Source organism: Dendrobates tinctorius, unplaced genomic scaffold (assembly GCF_039654945.1).
Source record: "Dendrobates tinctorius isolate UK_male_01 unplaced genomic scaffold, ASM3965494v1 ptg000011l, whole genome shotgun sequence".
NCBI lineage: Eukaryota > Metazoa > Chordata > Amphibia > Anura > Dendrobatidae > Dendrobates > Dendrobates tinctorius.
The window spans coordinates 116,155,903-116,176,840 of NW_027361679.1; the positions used below are offsets into that span (position 1 = coordinate 116,155,903).

General features: G+C 43.9%; 1 protein-coding gene across 10 annotated transcripts in view; it reads right to left on the minus strand.

Moving 5' to 3' along the window:
• Positions 1-13,788: 13,788 nt before the first annotated feature.
• The window catches only part of LOC141049788 (CTD small phosphatase-like protein 2-A), a 239,192-nt gene continuing 232,042 nt past the window's right edge, over positions 13,789-20,938 (minus strand). For 8 of the 10 annotated variants that reach the window (XM_073546573.1, XM_073546612.1, XM_073546555.1 and 5 more), the window contains 5 exons: positions 16,634-16,696; positions 14,894-14,973; positions 14,287-14,413; positions 14,106-14,201; positions 13,789-13,971 (listed from right to left, as the gene is read on the minus strand). In XM_073546573.1, the coding sequence (XP_073402674.1) occupies positions 13,936-13,971; positions 14,106-14,201; positions 14,287-14,413; positions 14,894-14,973; positions 16,634-16,696 (402 nt within the window). In that variant the 3' untranslated portion in view covers positions 13,789-13,935. The remainder of the gene's footprint in view (positions 13,972-14,105; positions 14,202-14,286; positions 14,414-14,893; positions 14,974-16,633; positions 16,697-20,938) is intronic. The other 2 variants (XM_073546602.1, XM_073546633.1) reach the window with 1 other exon arrangement.

Here is a 20,938-nt window from a genome sequence, read left to right on the forward strand (position 1 = left end):
TGGGGGTATGTGTGAGGGGCATGTGTGAGTAGGCAGTATAGAAAGTGAGGGGGTAAATATATGAGGAGACAGTATGGTGAACAGGTGGATGTGGGAGGAGACAGTATAAGGAGGGAGGGGAATAGTGTGAGGAGACAGTATGGGTGAAGAAAAGTGAGTGGGCACAGAACAACATTGGGAGACAGGGTACAGCCAGGAGGGGACAGTGTACCAAGGAGGGGGGAGTGTGATGACAGAGTACAGTCTAGAGACTAGGCTCTATAGGGAGGGCACAGTGTGAGAGGACAGTGTGCAGAGGGGGCCAGTATGGAAAGGAGAGGTCAGTGTATAGAGCATGTATGATAAGAGGGACATATTTTGTGCAGACAATATAGCGATGGGCATTTTTTTTTATTCAGGAGCATTATAATGACACTTCTATCTTTAAGGGCATCATGTAGAGATTTTCTGCAAAAGAGCGTAGAAGATGGAATTCTGCAGAGATGTTTGTGGATGAGAAAACTCATCATGGGATCTGGATAAGATGAAGAAAAGAAGTAGAACGATTCCAGAGACAATGACATATATAAGGCACCAGGATGTAAATGTTATTTGAGATACTGACTAATTCTCATGTTTTTATTTATGTTAGAAATATTAAAGGGGCTGTCCATGTTTGTGATGAGTCTGCAGCCATTCTAAGTGACTACAGACTTCTCAATTCTCACAGTGCTCACTGCACGCAGTGAGAATTCTCTCATGTTGGTGATTTACATACATGCGGTCACATGCTTATTAGACATGTGTGGCCTCACTCAATGAAAATGAACTGAATGAGGCCATGCATGTCTCGTCGGAATGTGGCCGCAGGGACAGGACGATTGGTTGCAATTGAAGGAAACATGAATGCGGCCAAGTACAGAGATATCCTGGATGAAAACCTCTTCCAGAGTGCTCTGGACCACAGACTTGGCCGAAGATTCACCTCCCAACAAGACAATGACCCTAAGCACATAGCTAAAATAACAAAGGAGTGGCTTCAGAACAACTCTTTGACCATTCTTGACTGGCATAGCCAGAGCCCTGACCTAAACCCAATTGAACATCTCTGGTGAGACCTGAAAATGGTTGTCCACCAACGTTCACATCCAACCTGATGGAAACTGGAGAGGATCTGCAAGGAAGAATGGCAGAGGATCCCCAAATCCAGGTGAAAAACTTGTTGCATCATTCCTAAGACGACACATGGCTGTGCTAGCTCAAAGGGGTGCTTATAGTCAATACTGAGCAAAGGGTCTGAATACTCATGATCATGTGATTTCAGTTTTTCTGTTTAATAAATTTGCAAAATTTTCAACATTACTGTTTTTTTCAGTCAAGATGGCATGCAGAGTGTTCTGTACATTAATGAGAAGAAAAAATAAACTTTTTTTAATTTATCAAATGGCTGCAATGAAACAAAGAGTGAAAAATTTAAAAAGGTCTGAATACTTTCTGTACCCACTGTAGTAGAGCATAGTGATGAGGAGCTGGTGATCTACAGTGTTGAATTCTGCAGATAGATCCAGAAGAATCAGCAGGGAGTAAAGACCATTAGATTTTACTGTTAGTAGATAGTTAAGAGACTTTTGTAGAAGTTTCTGTAGAGTGTAAAGAGAGGAAACCAGACTATAAAGGGTCAAGAAGGCGTTATCTGAGATCCACCCTTTCACTCAAGGAATAATCCAAAAGCTACTTAAGGTACTGTCACACTTAGCGATGTACCAGCGATCCCGACCAGCGATATGACGCGGTCAGGATCGCTGGTACATCGCTAAGTGGTCGCTAGTGAGCTGCCACACAGGCAGATCTCACCAGCGACATCGCTGGGGATGGGGGTCGCTACTTACCTGTCACACTAGGTGATCATGACGTCCTCCCGCCCGGCTCCACGCTCGTCGCTTGTCTCTCCACAGGAAGCGCCGCAGGAAGCTGACGACGAGAAGTGGTCCAGGACGTTCTCGCGCGATCAGCGATAACCAGCGGGGGAGCGGGTCGTAGGTAAGTATCAGACACAGCGATGTCGCTAGCAATATCGCTATGACGTCACAAGTTTTAGCGATATTGCTAGCGATATCGCTTAGTGTGACAGTACCTTATGCAAGGCAGGAAATTCCTCCAAAACACCACAAGATTTCTTCTCTGAGCAGGCAGAAAATGTCAATGGAAACTTTCAGTGACAATTCAAATAAACCTGGTAAACAGAATTCTCTCCATCCCTCCTCCAGATGCAGGGCTGCTTCTTTTACAATATTTTAAACAATTTCTCTAGTCAAGGAATCAGAATATCACATTTATTTGATTATGATGACTGGATTACAATTATAGTTAGAAATTTTCTTGACAATACAACAAATTTTCAAACATTGATTTATTATTGTCACTAGAGTTGAGCGAAACGGGTCGAAAAAATTCAAAAGTCGCCGACTTTTGGCAAAGTCGGGTTTCATGAAACGAAACCCGACCCTAGGATGAGGTCGGCCACGAGGTCGGCGACTTACGCGCCAAAGTCGCGTTTCAAAAGTTTGTTTTGCGCTCTTTTTCAGCCAATCAGGATCCACGGACACTGTGGGCAACGTGATGACATAGGCACGGGTCACCACCATCTTTCAGAAGGGCATGCAAGTGATTGGCTTGCTTTGGTGGGTGTCACAGGGGGTATAAAAGGGCGTGCACGCCGACCGCCATCTTACTTCTGCCGATCTCAGTATAGGGAGAAGTTGCTGCTGATTCTGTAGGGAGAGCGTTAGGCAGGGAAGAAGACCAAAAAACTGCTTCTGCTGCTAGCGATTTGGCCTGCACAACACACCAGTCACTGTGTGTGCAGTGCAAGGGGAGGCTATATAGTGGTGTATCAGTGGTGTTGGTTGTTGGGCTGCCTTCTAAGGCTTCCTGACAGGCTGGCATTGCTGTTTACCCACTGCTCCGCAAACTGCTTTTTTAAAAGCAATCCAATCTCCCTTATCCTCTAGTCACTTTGGTCACAGCTGTGCCATCGAGCCTGTCACATAGCGCTCAGATATTCATTGGGCCTCAAACTGCTTTTTTAAAAGCAATCCCAATTTTTTTTTTTTGTCCTGCTGAGAAGAAAAAAAAACTGCTTCTGCTGCTGATAGCAATTTGGCCTGCACAACACACCAGTCACTGTGTGCAGTGCAAGGGGAGGCTATATAGTGGTGTATCAGTGGTGTTGGTTGTTGGGCTGCCTTTTAAGGCTTCCTGACAGGCTGGCATTGCTGTTTACCCACTGCTCCGCAAACTGCTTTTTTAAAAGCAATCCAATCTCCCTTATCCTCTAGTCACTTAGGTCACAGCTGTGCCATCGAGCTTGTCACATAGCGCTCAGATATTCATTGGGCCTCACACAATCCAAAAGTGTCCAGTGTCCAAAAGTGTGTGCAGAGATTCAAAATCTCACTTATTCTCTAGTCACTTAGGTCACAGCTGTGCCATCGAGCCTGTCACATAGCGCTCAGATATTCATTGGGCCTCACACAATCCAAAAGTGTCCAGTGTCCAAAAGTGTGTGCAGAGATTCAAAATCTCACTTATTCTCTAGTCACTTAGGTCACAGCTGTGCCATCGAGCTTGTCACATAGCGCTCAGATATTCATTGGGCCTCACACAATCCAAAAGTGTCCAGTGTCCAAAAGTGTGTGCAGAGATTCAAACTCTCACTTATCCTCTAGTCACTTAGGTCACAGCTGTGCCATCGAGCTTGTCACATAGCGCTCAGATATTCATTGGGCCTCACACAATCCAAAAGTGTCCAGTGTCCAAAAGTGTGTGCAGAGATTCAAACTCTCACTTATCCTCTAGTCACTTAGGTCACAGCTGTGCCATCGAGCTTGTCACATAGCGCTCAGATATTCATTGGGCCTCACACAATCCAAAAGTGTCCAGTGTCCAAAAGTGTGTGCAGAGATTCAAAATCTCACTTATTCTCTAGTCACTTAGGTCACAGCTGTGCCATCGAGCTTGTCACATAGCGCTCAGATATTCATTGGGCCTCACACAATCCAAAAGTGTCCAGTGTCCAAAAGTGTGTGCAGAGATTCAAACTCTCACTTATCCTCTAGTCACTTAGGTCACAGCTGTGCCATCGAGCTTGTCACATAGCGCTCAGATATTCATTGGGCCTCACACAATCCAAAAGTGTCCAGTGTCCAAAAGTGTGTGCAGAGATTCAAACTCTCACTTATCCTCTAGTCACTTAGGTCACAGCTGTGCCATCGAGCTTGTCACATAGCGCTCAGATATTCATTGGGCCTCACACAATCCAAAAGTGTCCAGTGTCCAAAAGTGTGTGCAGAGATTCAAACTCTCACTTATCCTCTAGTCACTTAGGTCACAGCTGTGCCATCGAGCTTGTCACATAGCGCTCAGATATTCATTGGGCCTCACACAATCCAAAAGTGTCCAGTGTCCAAAAGTGTGTGCAGAGATTCAAACTCTCACTTATCCTCTAGTCACTTAGGTCACAGCTGTGCCATCGAGCATGTCACATAGCGCTCAGATATTCATTGGGCCTCACACAATCCAAAAGTGTCCAGTGTCCAAAAGTGTGTGCAGAGATTCAAACTCTCACTTATCCTCTAGTCACTTAGGTCACAGCTGTGCCATCGAGCTTGTCACATAGCGCTCAGATATTCATTGGGCCTCACACAATCCAAAAGTGTCCAGTGTCCAAAAGTGTGTGCAGAGATTCAAAATCTCACTTATTCTCTAGTCACTTAGGTCACAGCTGTGCCATCGAGCCTGTCACATAGCGCTCAGATATCAGTGGGCCTCACACAATCCAAAAGTGTCCAGTGTCCAAAAGTGTGTGCAGAAATTCAAAATCTCCCCTGTCCTATAGACACCTTGTTTTACATACTATATAGTTTGTTGGATTTTGTCTACATTTCTACCAAAAATGAGGAAGGCTGGTGGAAGAGGCCGTGGAATTGGGCGGGGGTTGGCAGCTGGTAATGATGGTGTTGGTGGTGGATCTGAAGGTAGTGGCAAGAGCAAAATAGGACCGAATGCAGAAGGTGTTGAGCCTGCGTCATCGTCTGGCTACATAAGGCCTCGAACGCTTAGTTTTCTATGAGTTGGCAAACCGCTTTTAAAGCCAGAGCATCAGGAAAAAGTTTTGTCTTACATTGCTGACTCAGCCTCCAGCTCTATCGCCTCCTCTTCTTCAGTTGTAAAAAGTAAAAGCACTGAGTCGTCATTGGAGGCTCATGTTCATGAACCACACCTTTCCTTGTGTCCTTCACCCCAACCAAGATTGAAGGATGACGCAGGCCATACTACTGATTACTCCATGGAGCTGTTTTCACATACCATGCCTGGATTATCAAGTGAAATGGTGAATTACCCAGGCCAAGATGAATCTGACATGGAGTGCACTGATGCACAGCCGCTGATGGATGATTCTGCTGGTACATTCACTCAGAGCACTACATTGTCCTCGCAGTGTACAGAGCCAGATTCTGACCCTGATGAGACTCAGGTGCCCCTTCCCGCACACTATACCACCATACACGGTGACACAGAGGAAGGTGCACATGACATAGAAGAGGAGGTGATGGATGACCCAGTTGTTGACCCAGATTGGCATCCATTGGGGGAAGAGGGTGCTGCTTCCAATAGCTCAGATGAGGAGCATCCACAGCAGACATCGACATCGCAACAGCTGTTATCTGGCAGGCCCGGAGCACTCCAAAGACAGGTTCCAAACATCAAAAGAGTTGCTGGACAGCTTGTCCAGAGGGTCAAAAGATCACAGCGTGCTAGGCCGCAAAATGTCTGCCAAAGTAGGAAGAGTGCAGTGTGGCACTTTTTTGAACAAAATCCTCATGATCAGGCCAAGGTTATCTGTAAGAAGTGCGCAAAGACCTTTAGCCGAGGGAAAAATCTGAAAAATTTGAATACCAGTTGCATGCTTAGACATTTAACCAGCATGCACTTGCAAGCGTGGACACAACACCAAACCTCAAGTGCCACATGTGCAACTGATCACAACGAAGGTAGTCAGCAACGCTACATTGTTTCCCCCACTGTAAGCCCACCGGTTAGCACAGCAGCAAATGTTGAGGTGTCGTTGCAAGGCCACAGCAGTCAGGGAATCCCACTGTTATATCAACGAAAGACTGATTCTAGGCCATCAGAAAGAACACTAACTCCATCACCATCATCAACCCTCTCTCAGTCCGCCCTGTCCACCGCTACTTCCACCATATGCAGCTCTCAAGTCCAGCTCACCCTCCCAGACACTATGAGTAGGTCAAGAAAGTACTCAGTCTCTCATCCGCGTACACTGGGTTTGAACGCCCACATTGCCAAACTAATCTCGTTTGAGATGATGCCCTTTCGGTTGGTGGAAAGCACAGCTTTCCGCGAACTCATGGCCTATGCAGTACCACGCTATGACCTACCCAGTCGCCACTTCTTCTCTCGCAAAGCCATCCCAGCCCTCCACCATCATGTGAAAGACCGCATTGTCCATGCACTCAAGCAGTCAGTGAGCGGAAAGGTGCACCTCACAACTGATGCATGGTCCAGTCGGCATGGCCAGGGCCGTTACGTGTCCATCACTGCGCACTGGGTTAATGTGGTGGATGCAGGGTCCACAGCGGACAGCGGTGGTGGGACAGTGCTGCCTAGCCCACGGTATAGGAAACAGTTGGCTGTAGGCGTTCGACCCTCCTCCTCCTCCACCTCCTCCAGAAGCGAAAGCTCGTCCACAGAGCGCAGTCGTACGAGCACTCCATCTGCAGCTGCCACTGTTGCACACGATGTGTCCCCCTATCGAGCAGCTAGTGGAAAGCGTCAGCAGGCTGTGTTGCAGATGATGTGTTTGGGCGACAGACACACCGCCGAGGTGCTGGCCAAGTACTTGAAGCGACAAACTGAGTCATGGCTGGGCAGTGTACATCTTGAGGCAGGCAAGGTAGTTAGTGATAACGGCCGTAATTTTGTGGCAGCCATAGCCCTTTCAAAACTCAGCCACATACCTTGCTTGGCTCACACCTTGAACCTGGTGGTGCAGTGCTTCCTCAAAAATTATCCGGAGTTAACAGCCCTGCTCCAGAAGGTGCGAAGACTGTGCGCGCACATCCGCTGGTCGCCTGTACACTCCGTTCGTATGCAGAAGCTGCAGCGATTGCTCCACCTTCCCAACCACCGCCTCATTATCGACATTGCAACAAGGTGGAACTCCACCCTGCACATGGTGGAGCGGCTGTGCGAGCAGAGGCAGGCCATAATGCATTTGTGGGAGGATACACGGCCAGGCACTTTGAGAGCAGACATGGAGTTGACAGGTGTGCAGTGGTCGAAGCTGAAAGACCTTTGTAAAGTCCTTTAGTGTTTTGAGGAATGCACACGGCTGGTAAGCGCAGACGACGCCATCCTAAGCATGAGCATCCCACTTATGCGTCTGCTCATGCAAACTTTGACGCACCTTAAGGAGCAGGCGTCTGCAGCCAATGTTGATGAGGAGGAAGAGGAGGAGGGAATCCTTGATGACATTCAGCCCTTGTCTGCTCAGGGACCTCTCCTGGACGAGGTGGAGGAAGAAGAGGAGGAGGAGGATGATGATGGGGATGATTACTTAGGGGAGGAGGATGCATCTCGTGGGGCAAGTGAAAATGTTGGCGTGGCAAGGTCTGGTACAGGGTTTGTGCGTGACTGGAGGGATGTGGATTTGCCAGAAAGTGCTCCTCCACCCAGCACTCGCAGTGCATCATTGACACCGGGAACATTGGCCCACATGTCAGATTATGCCTTGCGGATCCTAAAAAGGGACCCCCGCATTGCCAAAATGATGAACGATGGCGACTACTGGTTGGCCAGCATCCTGGATCCACGCTATAAAGGCAAATTACAAAACATCATGCCACAGGAGAACCTTGACCTAATATTGGCTAATAAACAAGCAACTCTGGTAAATCGGTTGCTTGAGGCATTCCCAGCACACAGCAGCGGTGATGGTTCTCACACGAGCCGTACGGGCCAGGGGCAGCTTGGCAGAGGTGTTCGTGGTGCACACAGCAGAAGTGGCGTTGGAGACAGGGGTTTCATGACAATGTTTTGGACTGATTTTTCAAATACCGCTCAAATACTGGTAATACTGCATCGATGGAAAGTGACAGGAGACAGCAGTTGTCAACTATGGTTACAAACTACTTTTCCTCCCATATCGATGTTCTCCCACACAGGTCATTCCCCTTTGACTATTGGGCCGCTAAACTGGACACCTGGCCTGAATTGGCCCAATATGCCTTACAGGAGCTCGCTTGCCCAGCTGCAAGTGTGCTATCAGAAAGAGTCTTCAGTGCAGCTGGATCAATCGTGACAGAAAAAAGGACCCGTCTGTCAACCCAAAATGTGGATGATCTAACCTTCATTAAAATGAACCACGCATGGGTTTCCAAGGATTTTGTCCCACCTTCCCCTGATGACACATAGGGTGACAGAAAAATGGCTTGCTTTGGTCCACCTCTTCCTGGTACTTCACCTATTTCGCCTTTTGCATCAGCTGAATGTCCAACATCAACATATGCCACTTTCTAAAACTCCCTAACTGTGCTGTCTCCCCCCCCATGGCCGGGGTCACCACCTAGCGCACGACACCGTGCGAGTGCCGTTGCCCTGGACAGGTGGGTAGGCCGACTCTTGGGCGCGGGCACTGGCACAGGGTCCCTCATAGTGCAATCAAGTGTCTCTGACGGTGGTGGTGCACACCCGCCGTCAGACACACCGCTGTACTATGAGGGGCCCAGTGCCAGTACCGACGCCCACGAGTGGGCCCCCTTTGCTTGGGCAGGGCCCCAGCATTTGCAATCTTTACCTCTCCCTGCTCCTCCGCTGTGTAATCTGGGCCGTCAAATCCATACTGTGCCTGACACCGTCTGAGCCTGCCTCCTGAGACATATATTTTGAATGTGTACGCTATCCATACATGTTATCCAGGGATACGGTACCCTTTCTAACCTTTGTGCAATCACGTGCAATCCATACTGGGCCTAACACAGTCTGAGCCTGCCTCCTGAGACATATATTTTGAATGTGTACGCTATCCATACATGTTATCCAGGGATACGGTACCCTTTCTAACCTTTGTGCAATCACGAGCAATCCATACTGGGCCTAACACCGTCTGAGCCTGCCTCATGCTGTATAGACATATATTTTGAATGTGTACGCTATCCATACATGTTATCCAGGGATACGGTACCCTTTCTAACCTTTGTGCAATCACGTGCAATCCATACTGGGCCTAACACCGTCTGAGCCTGCCTCATGCTGTATAGACATATATTTTGAATGTGTACGCTATCCATACATGTTATCCAGGGATACGGTACCCTTTCTAACCTTTGTGCAATCACGTGCAATCCATACTGGGCCTAACACCGTCTGAGCCTGCCTCATGCTGTATAGACATATATTTTGAATGTGTACGCTATCCATACATGTTATCCAGGGATACGGTACCCTTTCTAACCTTTGTGCAATCACGTGCAATCCATACTTGGCCTAACACTGTCTGAGCCTGCCTCATGCTGTATAGACATATATTTTGAATGTTTACGCTATCCATACATGTTATCCAGGGATACGGTACCCTTTCTAACCTTTGTGCAATCACGTGCAATCCATACTGGGCCTAACACCATCTGAGCCTGCCTCCTGAGACATATATTTTGAATGTGTACGCTATCCATACTTGTTATCCAAGGATACGGTACACTTTCTAACCTTTGTGCAATCACGTGCGATCCATACTGGGCCTAACACCGTCTGAGCCTGCCTCCTGAGACATATATTTTGAATGTGTACGCTATCCATACATGTTATCCAGGGATACGGTACCCTTTCTAACCTTTGTGCAATCACGTGCAATCCATACTGGGCCTAACACCGTCTGAGCCTGCCTCATGCTGTATAGACATATATTTTGAATGTGTACGCTATCCATACATGTTATCCGGGGATACGGTACCCTTTCTAACCTTTGTGCAATCCATACTGGGCCTAACACCGTCTGAGCCTGCCTCCTGAGACATATATTTTGAATGTGTACGCTATCCATACATGTTATCCAGGGATACGGTACCCTTTATAACCTTTTTGCAATCACGTGCAATCCATACTGGGCCTAACACCGTCTGAGCCTGCCTCATGCTGTATAGACATATATTTTGAATGTGTACGCTATCCATACATGTTATCCGGGGATACGGTACCCTTTCTAACCTTTGTGCAATCACGTGCAATCCATACTGGGCCTAACACCGTCTGAGCCTGCCTCCTGAGACATATATTTTGAATGTGTACGCTATCCATACATGTTATCCAGGGATACGGTACCCTTTCTAACCTTTGTGCAATCACGTGCAAACCATACTGGGCCTAACACCGTCTGAGCCTGCCTCATGCTGTATAGACATATATTTTGAATGTGTACGCTATCCATACATGTTATCCAGGGATACGGTACCCTTTCTAACCTTTGTGCAATCACGTGCAATCCATACTGGGCCTAACACCGTCTGAGCCTGCCTCATGCTGTATAGACATATATTTTGAATGTGTACGCTATCCATACATGTTATCCGGGGATACGGTACCCTTTCTAACCTTTGTGCAATCACGTGCAATCCATACTGGGCCTAACACCGTCTGAGCCTGCCTCCTGAGACATATATTTTGAATGTGTACGCTATCCATACATGTTATCTGGGGATACGGTACCCTTTCTCACCTTTGTGCAATCACGTGTAATCCATACTGGGCGTGAGAACGGCTGGCGAGCTGTTAAGCAAGCTACAGCACCTGTCCAGACAAGTACAGGGATTCCCTAGCGAGGAGACTTATTTGATTGTTTTCAATGTTGGGACAGCAATTTTTGGGGAGCACTATACTCTGGAGAATGATAGATGGGGCCCACCATACACTGGAGCATTCCAAAGGTGGACATCAGACACTGGAGCAGCATTTACAGGGCCCATTATACACTAGAGCATTAGAAATGGGGCCCATTATGTTTGGAGCATTATTTGGGCCCATAAGACAGTGGAGCTTCATCCATGGGGACCAACATATACTGTAGCATTATGTGGAGCTCATCATATACTGTTTCAAACATTATATGGGACCAATGATTCTGTATGGAGAAATAGATGGGCCTCGTCATGAGATGTAAAAAGTGAGGTATTTTTCATTGTACTATACCGCTATTTCTCTGCCTTATCGGAGCATGATGAGTTGTGGTATGTGTTAAAGGGGCGCTCTTTCGCCCAGGGCACATGAAAACCTTGAGCCAGCCCTCCCCCCCCACAGTTTGTAGCCAAATAACCCCCATTTTTCAGTGCGTAACTTGTATTATGAAGTTAATTAAGGTTGACAAGCTTAAGAAAGAAGAATTGATGCTTTTGGCATTCAAATGGGCACTGTAGGTGTGTTTCCTGTCCTCCTCTCACTGCCGACTTTTATTCCCCATTGACTTACATTGGGTTTCGTGTTTCGGGACGACCCCGACTTTTCCCTATAATCGGACGATCTTGCTCGACCCGACTTTTGGAAAAGTCGGGTTTCACGAAACGAAACGCGACCCTAAATAACCAAAAGTCGCTCAACTCTAATTGTCACGGTTTGACACCTCAGTGTGTCTGGGATGCAGTTACCGACAGCTTGGTTGTCCAATCTGGTATAGGGGCGTGTTGAAGCGGTCAGTACTTTGACAGCTTAGCCATCCAATCTGGTACAGGGGCGAGATGAGCTATCAGTGTGTTGATTGACAGCTCAACTATCCTGAGACTAGGAGGCATCGGCTATCTCCAACTGTTCATTATTCCAGGCGATTGCCATGCAACTTAACTGAGCTCTTTCTCCCAGACCTCTGCCAGATGTACATTCAGCTGTTAAGGTTTGTACTTCCTGTGCCATGAGTTTTGTATGCTTGATCTTTTGTTGCCGGACCTTGGACTTCGTTTTGATCATTAGTCTGTTTAATGCCTTCATCCCTGATCTGTTATCATCCCAGTACTCTGACCTTGGAATGTTACCTGACCACACTTTTGTCTCTTCCTTCTGTTTATGACATACCCTCCTAGCTTCTGACATTGGACTCCTTGTCTGGACAATACAACTTTTAATATTTGTACTTGCTCCTCTTTAAATTTTGCTACCAAGGAATAACAATTTCCTGTCTTGAACCAAACTTATCACTTACAAGGTTTATCTGGACTTTGCCAACACTACAAAAAGCAACTATTAAATAATATTATAAATTATTGATTTCATACCAATTATCTATATTATTTTCTACTGTCCAATTTTTTCTTTAATTGGTACTGTAAGATACTTTATTTAAACTACACAGAAAAATAGGCTGATTAAAAGCAATATATTACATAGTGTCACATACACACTTCAGCACTTGACTTGGGGTGCACCTGCAAGGGATAATTTATCTCCTCACACTTAATCCAGTACTTATACTCTGTTCTGGGCAAGTTAGCATAAATCACACCCCACACAGCCAACACACCCCGGTTACTCAAGCTTCCACTACTCAAACACAGGAGGTGATGATTCCTCAAAATATGTTACTGTCTGACAATCAAGAGGTCACGCACTCTCTGGAAGGCTGTGTCTACTTTAGAGCATACATGAATCAAAATTATTAAATATTTCAAGTTTTAATATAAAAATATGCAGTGCTTACAATAAAAAATATAAAAAGGTAAAAAAAAAAAAAAATGCACAAATATGCAAAACAGTTATAAAATAAAAAGGGAGAAATAACAGAAATGTCTAAACGTTTCTACCTACAGTTATTTTTGGTTTCCTTGAGGGAAGGAGAAATTAATTATGGATTTCATCGGCATAGGCAGCCCCTCATATATGAACAACTTTCTTTTGTGCAACCCAGCTTTTATATGCTTGGTCCTGGGCTCATATTTCTAGGATGAAATCAATAGGACTATGTGAGGATCTGAGGTTGTGGGGTTGTAATAATCGCTTTGGCAGGTATTTTCTTTATCACTTATGTCCACGGTCTCACAGCAGCTCCGGGCAGACGGCCACAATTCAATGCCTCCAGTCCATGAGATTCCCAACACAGGGCAGGTATTGCCACTACCCCTGTACCAGGCGATACCCACAGTCTCCCACCTTTTGGTATGCTCTCAGCTTTTGTATCTCCTGGTAAAGTCTGCAGTCACAGCCAATGCTCCTCAAACGATGGATGCTATGACTGTATTCATGTATCCAGGTCCAGTCAGCAACAACAACTCCATTTCATAGTCTATGTCCTAAATACCCAAAGCCACTCCCCGGAATTGAGCCCGGCCCTTAGGAAAATAGTCCCTCAAAAGAGGACTGTGCATTGGTGGAGGTATTTTCCTGATATCGAGCCCCTCACCGGGAACTGCATGCGAGATCCCCTGTGGTGATGGCTCCACTGGTTCTACTATCCCATAATGGGACAAGTGACTGGGAGAACAATGGCTTGAGACCCCTGAGACACTAACAAGAGTAATAATTGATTGCTTTACTTGATTAACCCTATAGCTGCAGATAACTAGCATTTCTGCACATAGCAGGTTACTTTAAGCTTAAAGTACCAATATGAAGGATTCACAAATCTAACCCAATACATACTATATTGATTAATTAGAAAATCTAAAGTCCATTTTTTCCTTCTATAGCTTTGTTTCCTTAAACACCTTATATTTTGGCTCTTACGCCATTTTAATTCACTAAAACATAAGCTGTACAAAATTAATGTTTTTATTGAATAAAATTTTATGGATGCATACAAAACAAATAAAAATAACAGTTGACAATTGAGTTACATTCATCCAGCTTTAATGTATTGGTTGTGTATTGCAGAGTTTTCATGACGCAACCAAGTCATCACTAAAATTTTTCTGAAATATATAGCCGAACATCCTCCTGTCCAGGTAAAGCGAAAAACAATTAGGAATAGGCAATGCACTACAACTTTATAAAGAGGTATTTTGGGGTGTATACAAGAGGAGTAGAGAGCTTCATGATGATTTATTTAAAAAAAATAGAAGGTTGCTCACCATATGAGTCATTTGCTCTAGAACTGGTAGCAAAGTCAGAAGTTCGTTATCCGATTGGTTTCCTGACCAACGCCTTACTGGAACTCTGTTCGTAAGCTGACAAAAAAATAGATACAATATAGCAAATGTTAATTGTGTCATATTTTAATAGTTCCACAACCAGAAGACACAATGAACTTACATGAAAGGGAAGAGTATAAGTCAAAGTGTCCAGTGCCACAGTTTTGGCCAGATCCCTATCTAGAACATTCAAGTCTTTTACATAACGACCTGATACACAAACACAATGTTCCTGGTAGAGGCGATGCCTGCAGATTCAGAAAAACAATTTAAAAAGTGCAATCTGAATATTATTGCTATTTATCAGTATTTATCAATGCAAAGTATAAGGCAAAGTTGACATTATTTTTCTGTCACAAGTCTGTGAATCTGTTGGGGTTTCCGTCTGAAGCCCTGAGAAACTGTGCCAATCACTATAATGAAGCAGTAACTTTCTATTCCATCTAGCCTCCGTTCAGCAGTGTCTCTTTTTAGGTCTGCTTGTGCTTGCCCTAAAAGATAGAAGTTACCGCTTCATTAATTATCTGAGTGGCTCCGTCTGTTGGTGAATTTACACAGATTGCATACAAGTGATGTCCTGTTTCGCCATCTAACGTTTTCATATGACTAATATGTGGTGTTGTGGTATCATTTACCAGAACATACAAAAAGTCACATCTAAAATACATTATATTTGTCCTTTTTATTATATACTAAACATTTCAATAAAAAAATGCAACTTAAAACACCTAATTAGCTTTTTCTGTGGGTCCAGGACTTCTAAAATGTTTTCAGCATATGATTTCTTTGCTCTGGTAAAGACAAATATCTGCAGGACAAAAATAAAAATAAGTACAAATTATCAGGACTTATTTCAGTACAAAGGTACAGTTGAAACCAGAAGTTTACGTACACTATATAAAAAGACACATATGCATGTTTTTCTCAATACACCTTTCCCATTTTAGGTCAATTAGGATTACCATAATTATTAATATTTGCCAAATGCCAGAATTATGAGAGAGAGAATGTTTTAAGGCATTTTTATTACTTACTGCAAAGTCAAAAGTTTACATGCACTAAGATTACTATGCCTTTAAACAATTCTAGACTGCCCATATGATGATGTCATGTGTTTGGAAGCTTCTGATAGGTCTTTTGGTAACATCTGAGTTAATTAGAGACACACCTGTGGGTGTATTTTAATGCACACCTGAAACACACTGCTTCTTTGTGTAACATCATGGGAAAGTCTAAAGAAATCAGCCAAGATATCAGGAAGAGAATTGTGGACTTGCACAAATCTGGCTCATCATTGGATTTCAAGATACTTGAAGGTGCCGCTTTCATCTGTACAAACAAGAAGCTTGTAAAGGATATCCAAAATGTTTGACCCAAGTCATTCAGTTTAAGGGCAATGTCACCAAATACTAATGAAATGTATGTAAACTTAACTTTGCAGTAAGTAATAAAAAAGCCTTAAAGTATTTTCTCTCTCATTATTCTGGCATTTGGCGGATATTAATAATTATGGTAATCCTAATTGACCTAAAATGGGAAAGGTTTATTCTGATTTCATGTCAGATATTGAGAAAAACATTTGTGTCTTTTTATATAGTGTATGTAAACTTCTGGTTTCAACTGTATATCAATATTATATATTACATTAATTGTATGATTACAGAAAAAGGTAGGCCTTTGGGGGTATTGCAGCTCCTCTCTATCCAAGAGATATGGTTTTAAAAGTTTCTAGAATTAGCCAAGATCAACTTAGTGGTGGATCAAGTATTGTGAACGAAATCTGAATGTCAAAATGCAACCAACTAAAAAGGACCTCATTCAGCATAATCTAAAGAAGGCTGTGTATTTTATTTTTTACTTAAAAATGGGTCCTTTGTGTGAACTTGTGAATTGCATAAAACATGGCAGGACAGGCTCACGAGAGGAGGTCTTGTGACAGTTGATGAATAGTCTTGTTATGGGGCAAATAAACAACAAGCCGATTCAGCTATTGATGCTCATTCCGATTTTTGGATGTGTAAATGTTTCCCCAATCAGCCAACAAAATTGATCATTTATGCAAGCCTGTAAATAATTATTGTCGAGAGCTTATCTGACTGTAAAAATAGGGGATGTGTTGCTGAAAACATGCATTTTGTATTGGACCTAAATCGTTTTTTTTCCCATATTCTTTATATTGACTTCTGTAAACTAGTTGCAATCAATTGCATAGACACCTGTATGTGTAACTATCGTTGTAAGGCCACGTTCAGTTTTTGGTCAGTATTTTCCCTCAGTATCTGTAAGCCAAAACCAAGAATGGGTGATAAATGCAGAAGTGGTGAAGTATTTCTATTATACTTTCCTCGGATTTTTCTTCTCCTGGTTTTGGATTAGAAATTCTGATGTAAAAATCTCACCAAATACTCAACGCGTGCACAAGGCCTTAAGCTCAAGGGTGTTAATAAAGATAGTAAAATAGAGTTCACCTCATATAATTTGCAGATTGTTTCCAAGAATTCTCTGACATGAGGTCTCAGTTTTAGATACACCTAAAATATAAGATTTAAAAATTGTAAACTATACTAATTAAGAAAATAATCGCCTGCCAAAAGGAAGAGCTTTAAAGTGTAACGGTTTAATTTTTATTTCATAACTGAAAAGAACACATGAAAAGAAGCAACTTTGAAATATCTTATTGTTGGAATAATGCTTATTATTGTACATATTGCATCAACTACTATTTACTAGTATTGAAATTTCATGGATTTCTGTCTTCAGTAGAGTTGAGCGATACCGTCCGATACTTCAAAGTATCGTATCGGATGGTATCGGCCGATCTTTAAAAAAAGTATCGGTATCGCCGATTCCGATACCGGAAGTCCCATTCAAGTCTATGGGACTTCCGGTATCGGAATAAGAAAAACCCTTTCCTGCCCTTGTACAGCCTCTCTGGGGTCTGTACGGGCCTTTCGGGGGGCTGTGCCGGCCTGCCAGGGGGTCTGTGCAGGCTCCGGTGGTCTGTGCCGGCCTGCCGGTGGTCTGTGCAGGCTCCGGGGGGCTGTGCCGGCCTGCCGGGGGGCTGTGCCGGCCTGCCGGGGGGCTGTGCAGGCTCCGGGGGGGCTGTGCCGGCCTGCCGGGGGGCTGTGCCGGCCTGCCGGGGGGCTGTGCAGGCTCCGGGGGTCTGTGCAGGCATCGTCCGATGGGACTACAAGTCCCATCGGGCGATGCCTGCTACCATGACAGTGATTGACACATTAGCCAATGATGGGACAGTAGTAGTCCCATCATCCGGCTAATGTGTTAAATGTAAAAAAAAAAAAAAAAAAAAAATTACATGCTACATACATACAACATGCATACTACATACATGCTACATTCATACTACATACTACATACATGCTACATTCATACTACATAAATACTACATGCAACATACATACTACATATATACTACATGCATGCTACATACATACTGCATGCTACATACATACCACATATATACTACATACATACTACATGCATGCTACATGCTACATACATAACACATATATACTACATGCATGCTACATACATACTACATGCTACATACTACATATATACTACATGCATGCTACATACTACATGCTACATACATACTACATGCATGCTACATACATACTACATACATACTACATATATACTACATGCATGCTACATACATACTACATGCTACATACTACATGCATGCTACATACATACTACATGCTACATACTACATATATACTACATGCATGCTACATACATACTACATACATACTACATATATACTACATGCATGCTACATGCTACATACATACTACATATATACTACATTCATACTACATACTACATATATACTACATACATACTACATACATACTACATACATACTACATGCATGCTACATACATACTACATGCATGCTACATACATACCACATACATACTACATGCTACATACATACCACATATATACTACATACATACAATACATTCATACAATACATACATAGACATACAGTACATATAACATAGAGTAACATACTTACCAATACTTGTCACATTGTTCCCCGAAGCCATTGTCTATTCCGGGATAAATATTAACATAACAAACCACAAAAATACTCACCCACGATCCGAAGCAGTCCACGAGTGTGTCCCACGACGATCTTGGGTAGAGAACTGCAGCATCAGATGATGCTGCCGTTCTCTACGGGCTGCAGGAATCCAATGACGGAAGGTAGGTATCCTTCCGCACTGTATTCCTCCGCCACTTAAAAAAAAAAAAGTCCCTAGTCTCACTTTATGCCATTGCTGTGTGGGAAATTCCCACACAGCAATGGCATAAAGTGAGACTAGGGACTTTTTTTTTTTAAGTGGCGGAGGAATACAGTGCGGAAGGATACCTACCTTCCGTCATTGGATTCCTACAGCCCGTAGAGAACGGCAGCATCATCTGATGCTGCAGTTCTCTACCCAAGATCGTCGTGGGACACACTCGTGGACTGCTTCGGATCGTGGGTGAGTATTTTTGTGGTTTGTTATGTTAATATTTATCCCGGAATAGACAATGGCTTCGGGGAACAATGTGACAAGTATTGGTAAGTATGTTACTCTATGTTATATGTACTGTATGTCTATGTATGTATTGTATGAATGTATTGTATGTATGTAGTATATATGTGGTATGTATGTAGCATGTAGTATGTATGTGGTATGTATGTAGCATGCATGTAGTATGTATGTAGCATGCATGTAGCATGCATGTAGCATGCATGTAGTATGTATGTAGTATGTATGTAGTATGTATGTAGCATGTATGTAGCATGCAGTATGTATGTAGTATATATGTAGTATGTATGTAGTATATATGTAGTATGTAGTATGTATGTAGCATGCATGTAGTATATATGTAGTATGTATGTAGCATGCATGTAGTATGTATGTAGCATGTAGTATATATGTAGCATGCAGCATGTATGTAGTATGTATGTAGTATATATGTAGTATGCATGTAGTATGTATGTAGTATGTATGTAGCATGCAGTATGTATGTAGCATGTATGTAGTATATATGTAGTATGTATGTAGCATGCATGTAGTATGTATGTAGTATGTATGTAGCATGCAGTATGTAGCATGTATGTAGTATGTATGTAGTATGTATGTATGTAGTATGTATGTAGCATGCAGTATGTATGTAGCATGTATGTAGTATGTATGTAGTATATATGTAGTATGTATGTAGTATGTATGTAGTATGTATGTAGCATGCAGTATGTATGTAGCATGTATGTAGTATGTATGTAGTATATATGTAGCATGCATGTAGTATGTATGTAGCATGCATGTAGTATGTATGTAGTATGTATGTAGTATGTATGTAGTATATATGTAGCATGCATGTAGTATGCATGTAGTATGTATGTAGTATGTATGTAGTATGTATGTAGTATGTATGTAGCATGCAGTATGTATGTAGCATGTATGTAGTATGTATGTAGTATATATGTAGCATGCATGTAGTATATATGTAGCATGCATGTAGTATGTATGTAGCATGCATGTAGTATTTTTTTTTTTTTTTTAACATTTAACACATTAGCCGGATGATGGGACTACTACTGTCCCATCATTGGCTAATGTGTCAATCACTGTCATGGTAGCAGGCATCGCCCGATGGGACTTGTAGTCCCATCGGACGATGCTTGCACAGACCCCCGGACATCAGCACAGCCCCCCGGCAGGCCGGCACAGCCCCCCGGCAGGCCGGTACAGACCCCCACAGGGTGCACAGCCCCCCGGCAGGCCGGCACAGCCCCCCGGCAGGCCGGTACAGACCCCGGGCAGTCCACACAGCCCCCCGGCAGGCCGGCACAGCCCCCCGGCAGGCCGGCAGAGACCCCCGGAAGGCCCGAAATGACGGCGCATCATGATGCGCACACACCGCGCATCATGATGACGTCAGGCCGTCAATCAACTGAACTTCCGATTCCGATGCCGAATTCCGATATTGAAAAAATATCGGAAGTCGGTATCGGAATTCCGATACAGCAAGTATCGGCCGATACCCGATACTTGCGGTATCGGAATGCTCAACACTAGTCTTCAGTAATAGTGTTATATTGACAATAATACATTGTTAAATTGAATCATAGAATCATAGAATCATAGAATCGTAGAGTTGGAAGGGACCTCCTGGGCTATCTGGTCCAACCCCCTGCTCAAAGCAGGATTCGCTAAATCATCCCAGTTAGATGTCTGTCCAGCCTCTGTTTGAAGACTATAGAATCATAGAATCGTAATTGAGTGTGTAGCTGGAGCACTCTTTACTTTCACTTTCCAAGCTGACAGACAAGATGCTAAGATCCTAAGGCCTCTTTCACACATCAGGTTTTCGCCGTCAGGCGCGATCCGGCACTTTTGACAAAAACCGGATCCGGCGAAATGCAATGCCGGATCCGGTTTCCCCCCATTGACTTGCATTAGAGCCGGATCGAGCCGGATGGCCATGCGTTTCATCCGGTTTTCGCCGGGTCCGACAATGTGTCGCGATCCGGCGTCTGGAAAAAACGGCTACTGTAACGTTTTTTGTCTCCGGCGAAAAAGCCGGACACGCCGAATCCGGTGTGTCCGGCTTTTTCACACAATGAAAGCCTATGAGCGCCGCAATGCGCCGGATCCGGTGGCCGGATCCGTTTTTTTTTGGTCTGAGCATGCTCAGTAGCTCTGCCCACAAGACACATATATAAAAGCATGACAGTGGGACCCTCA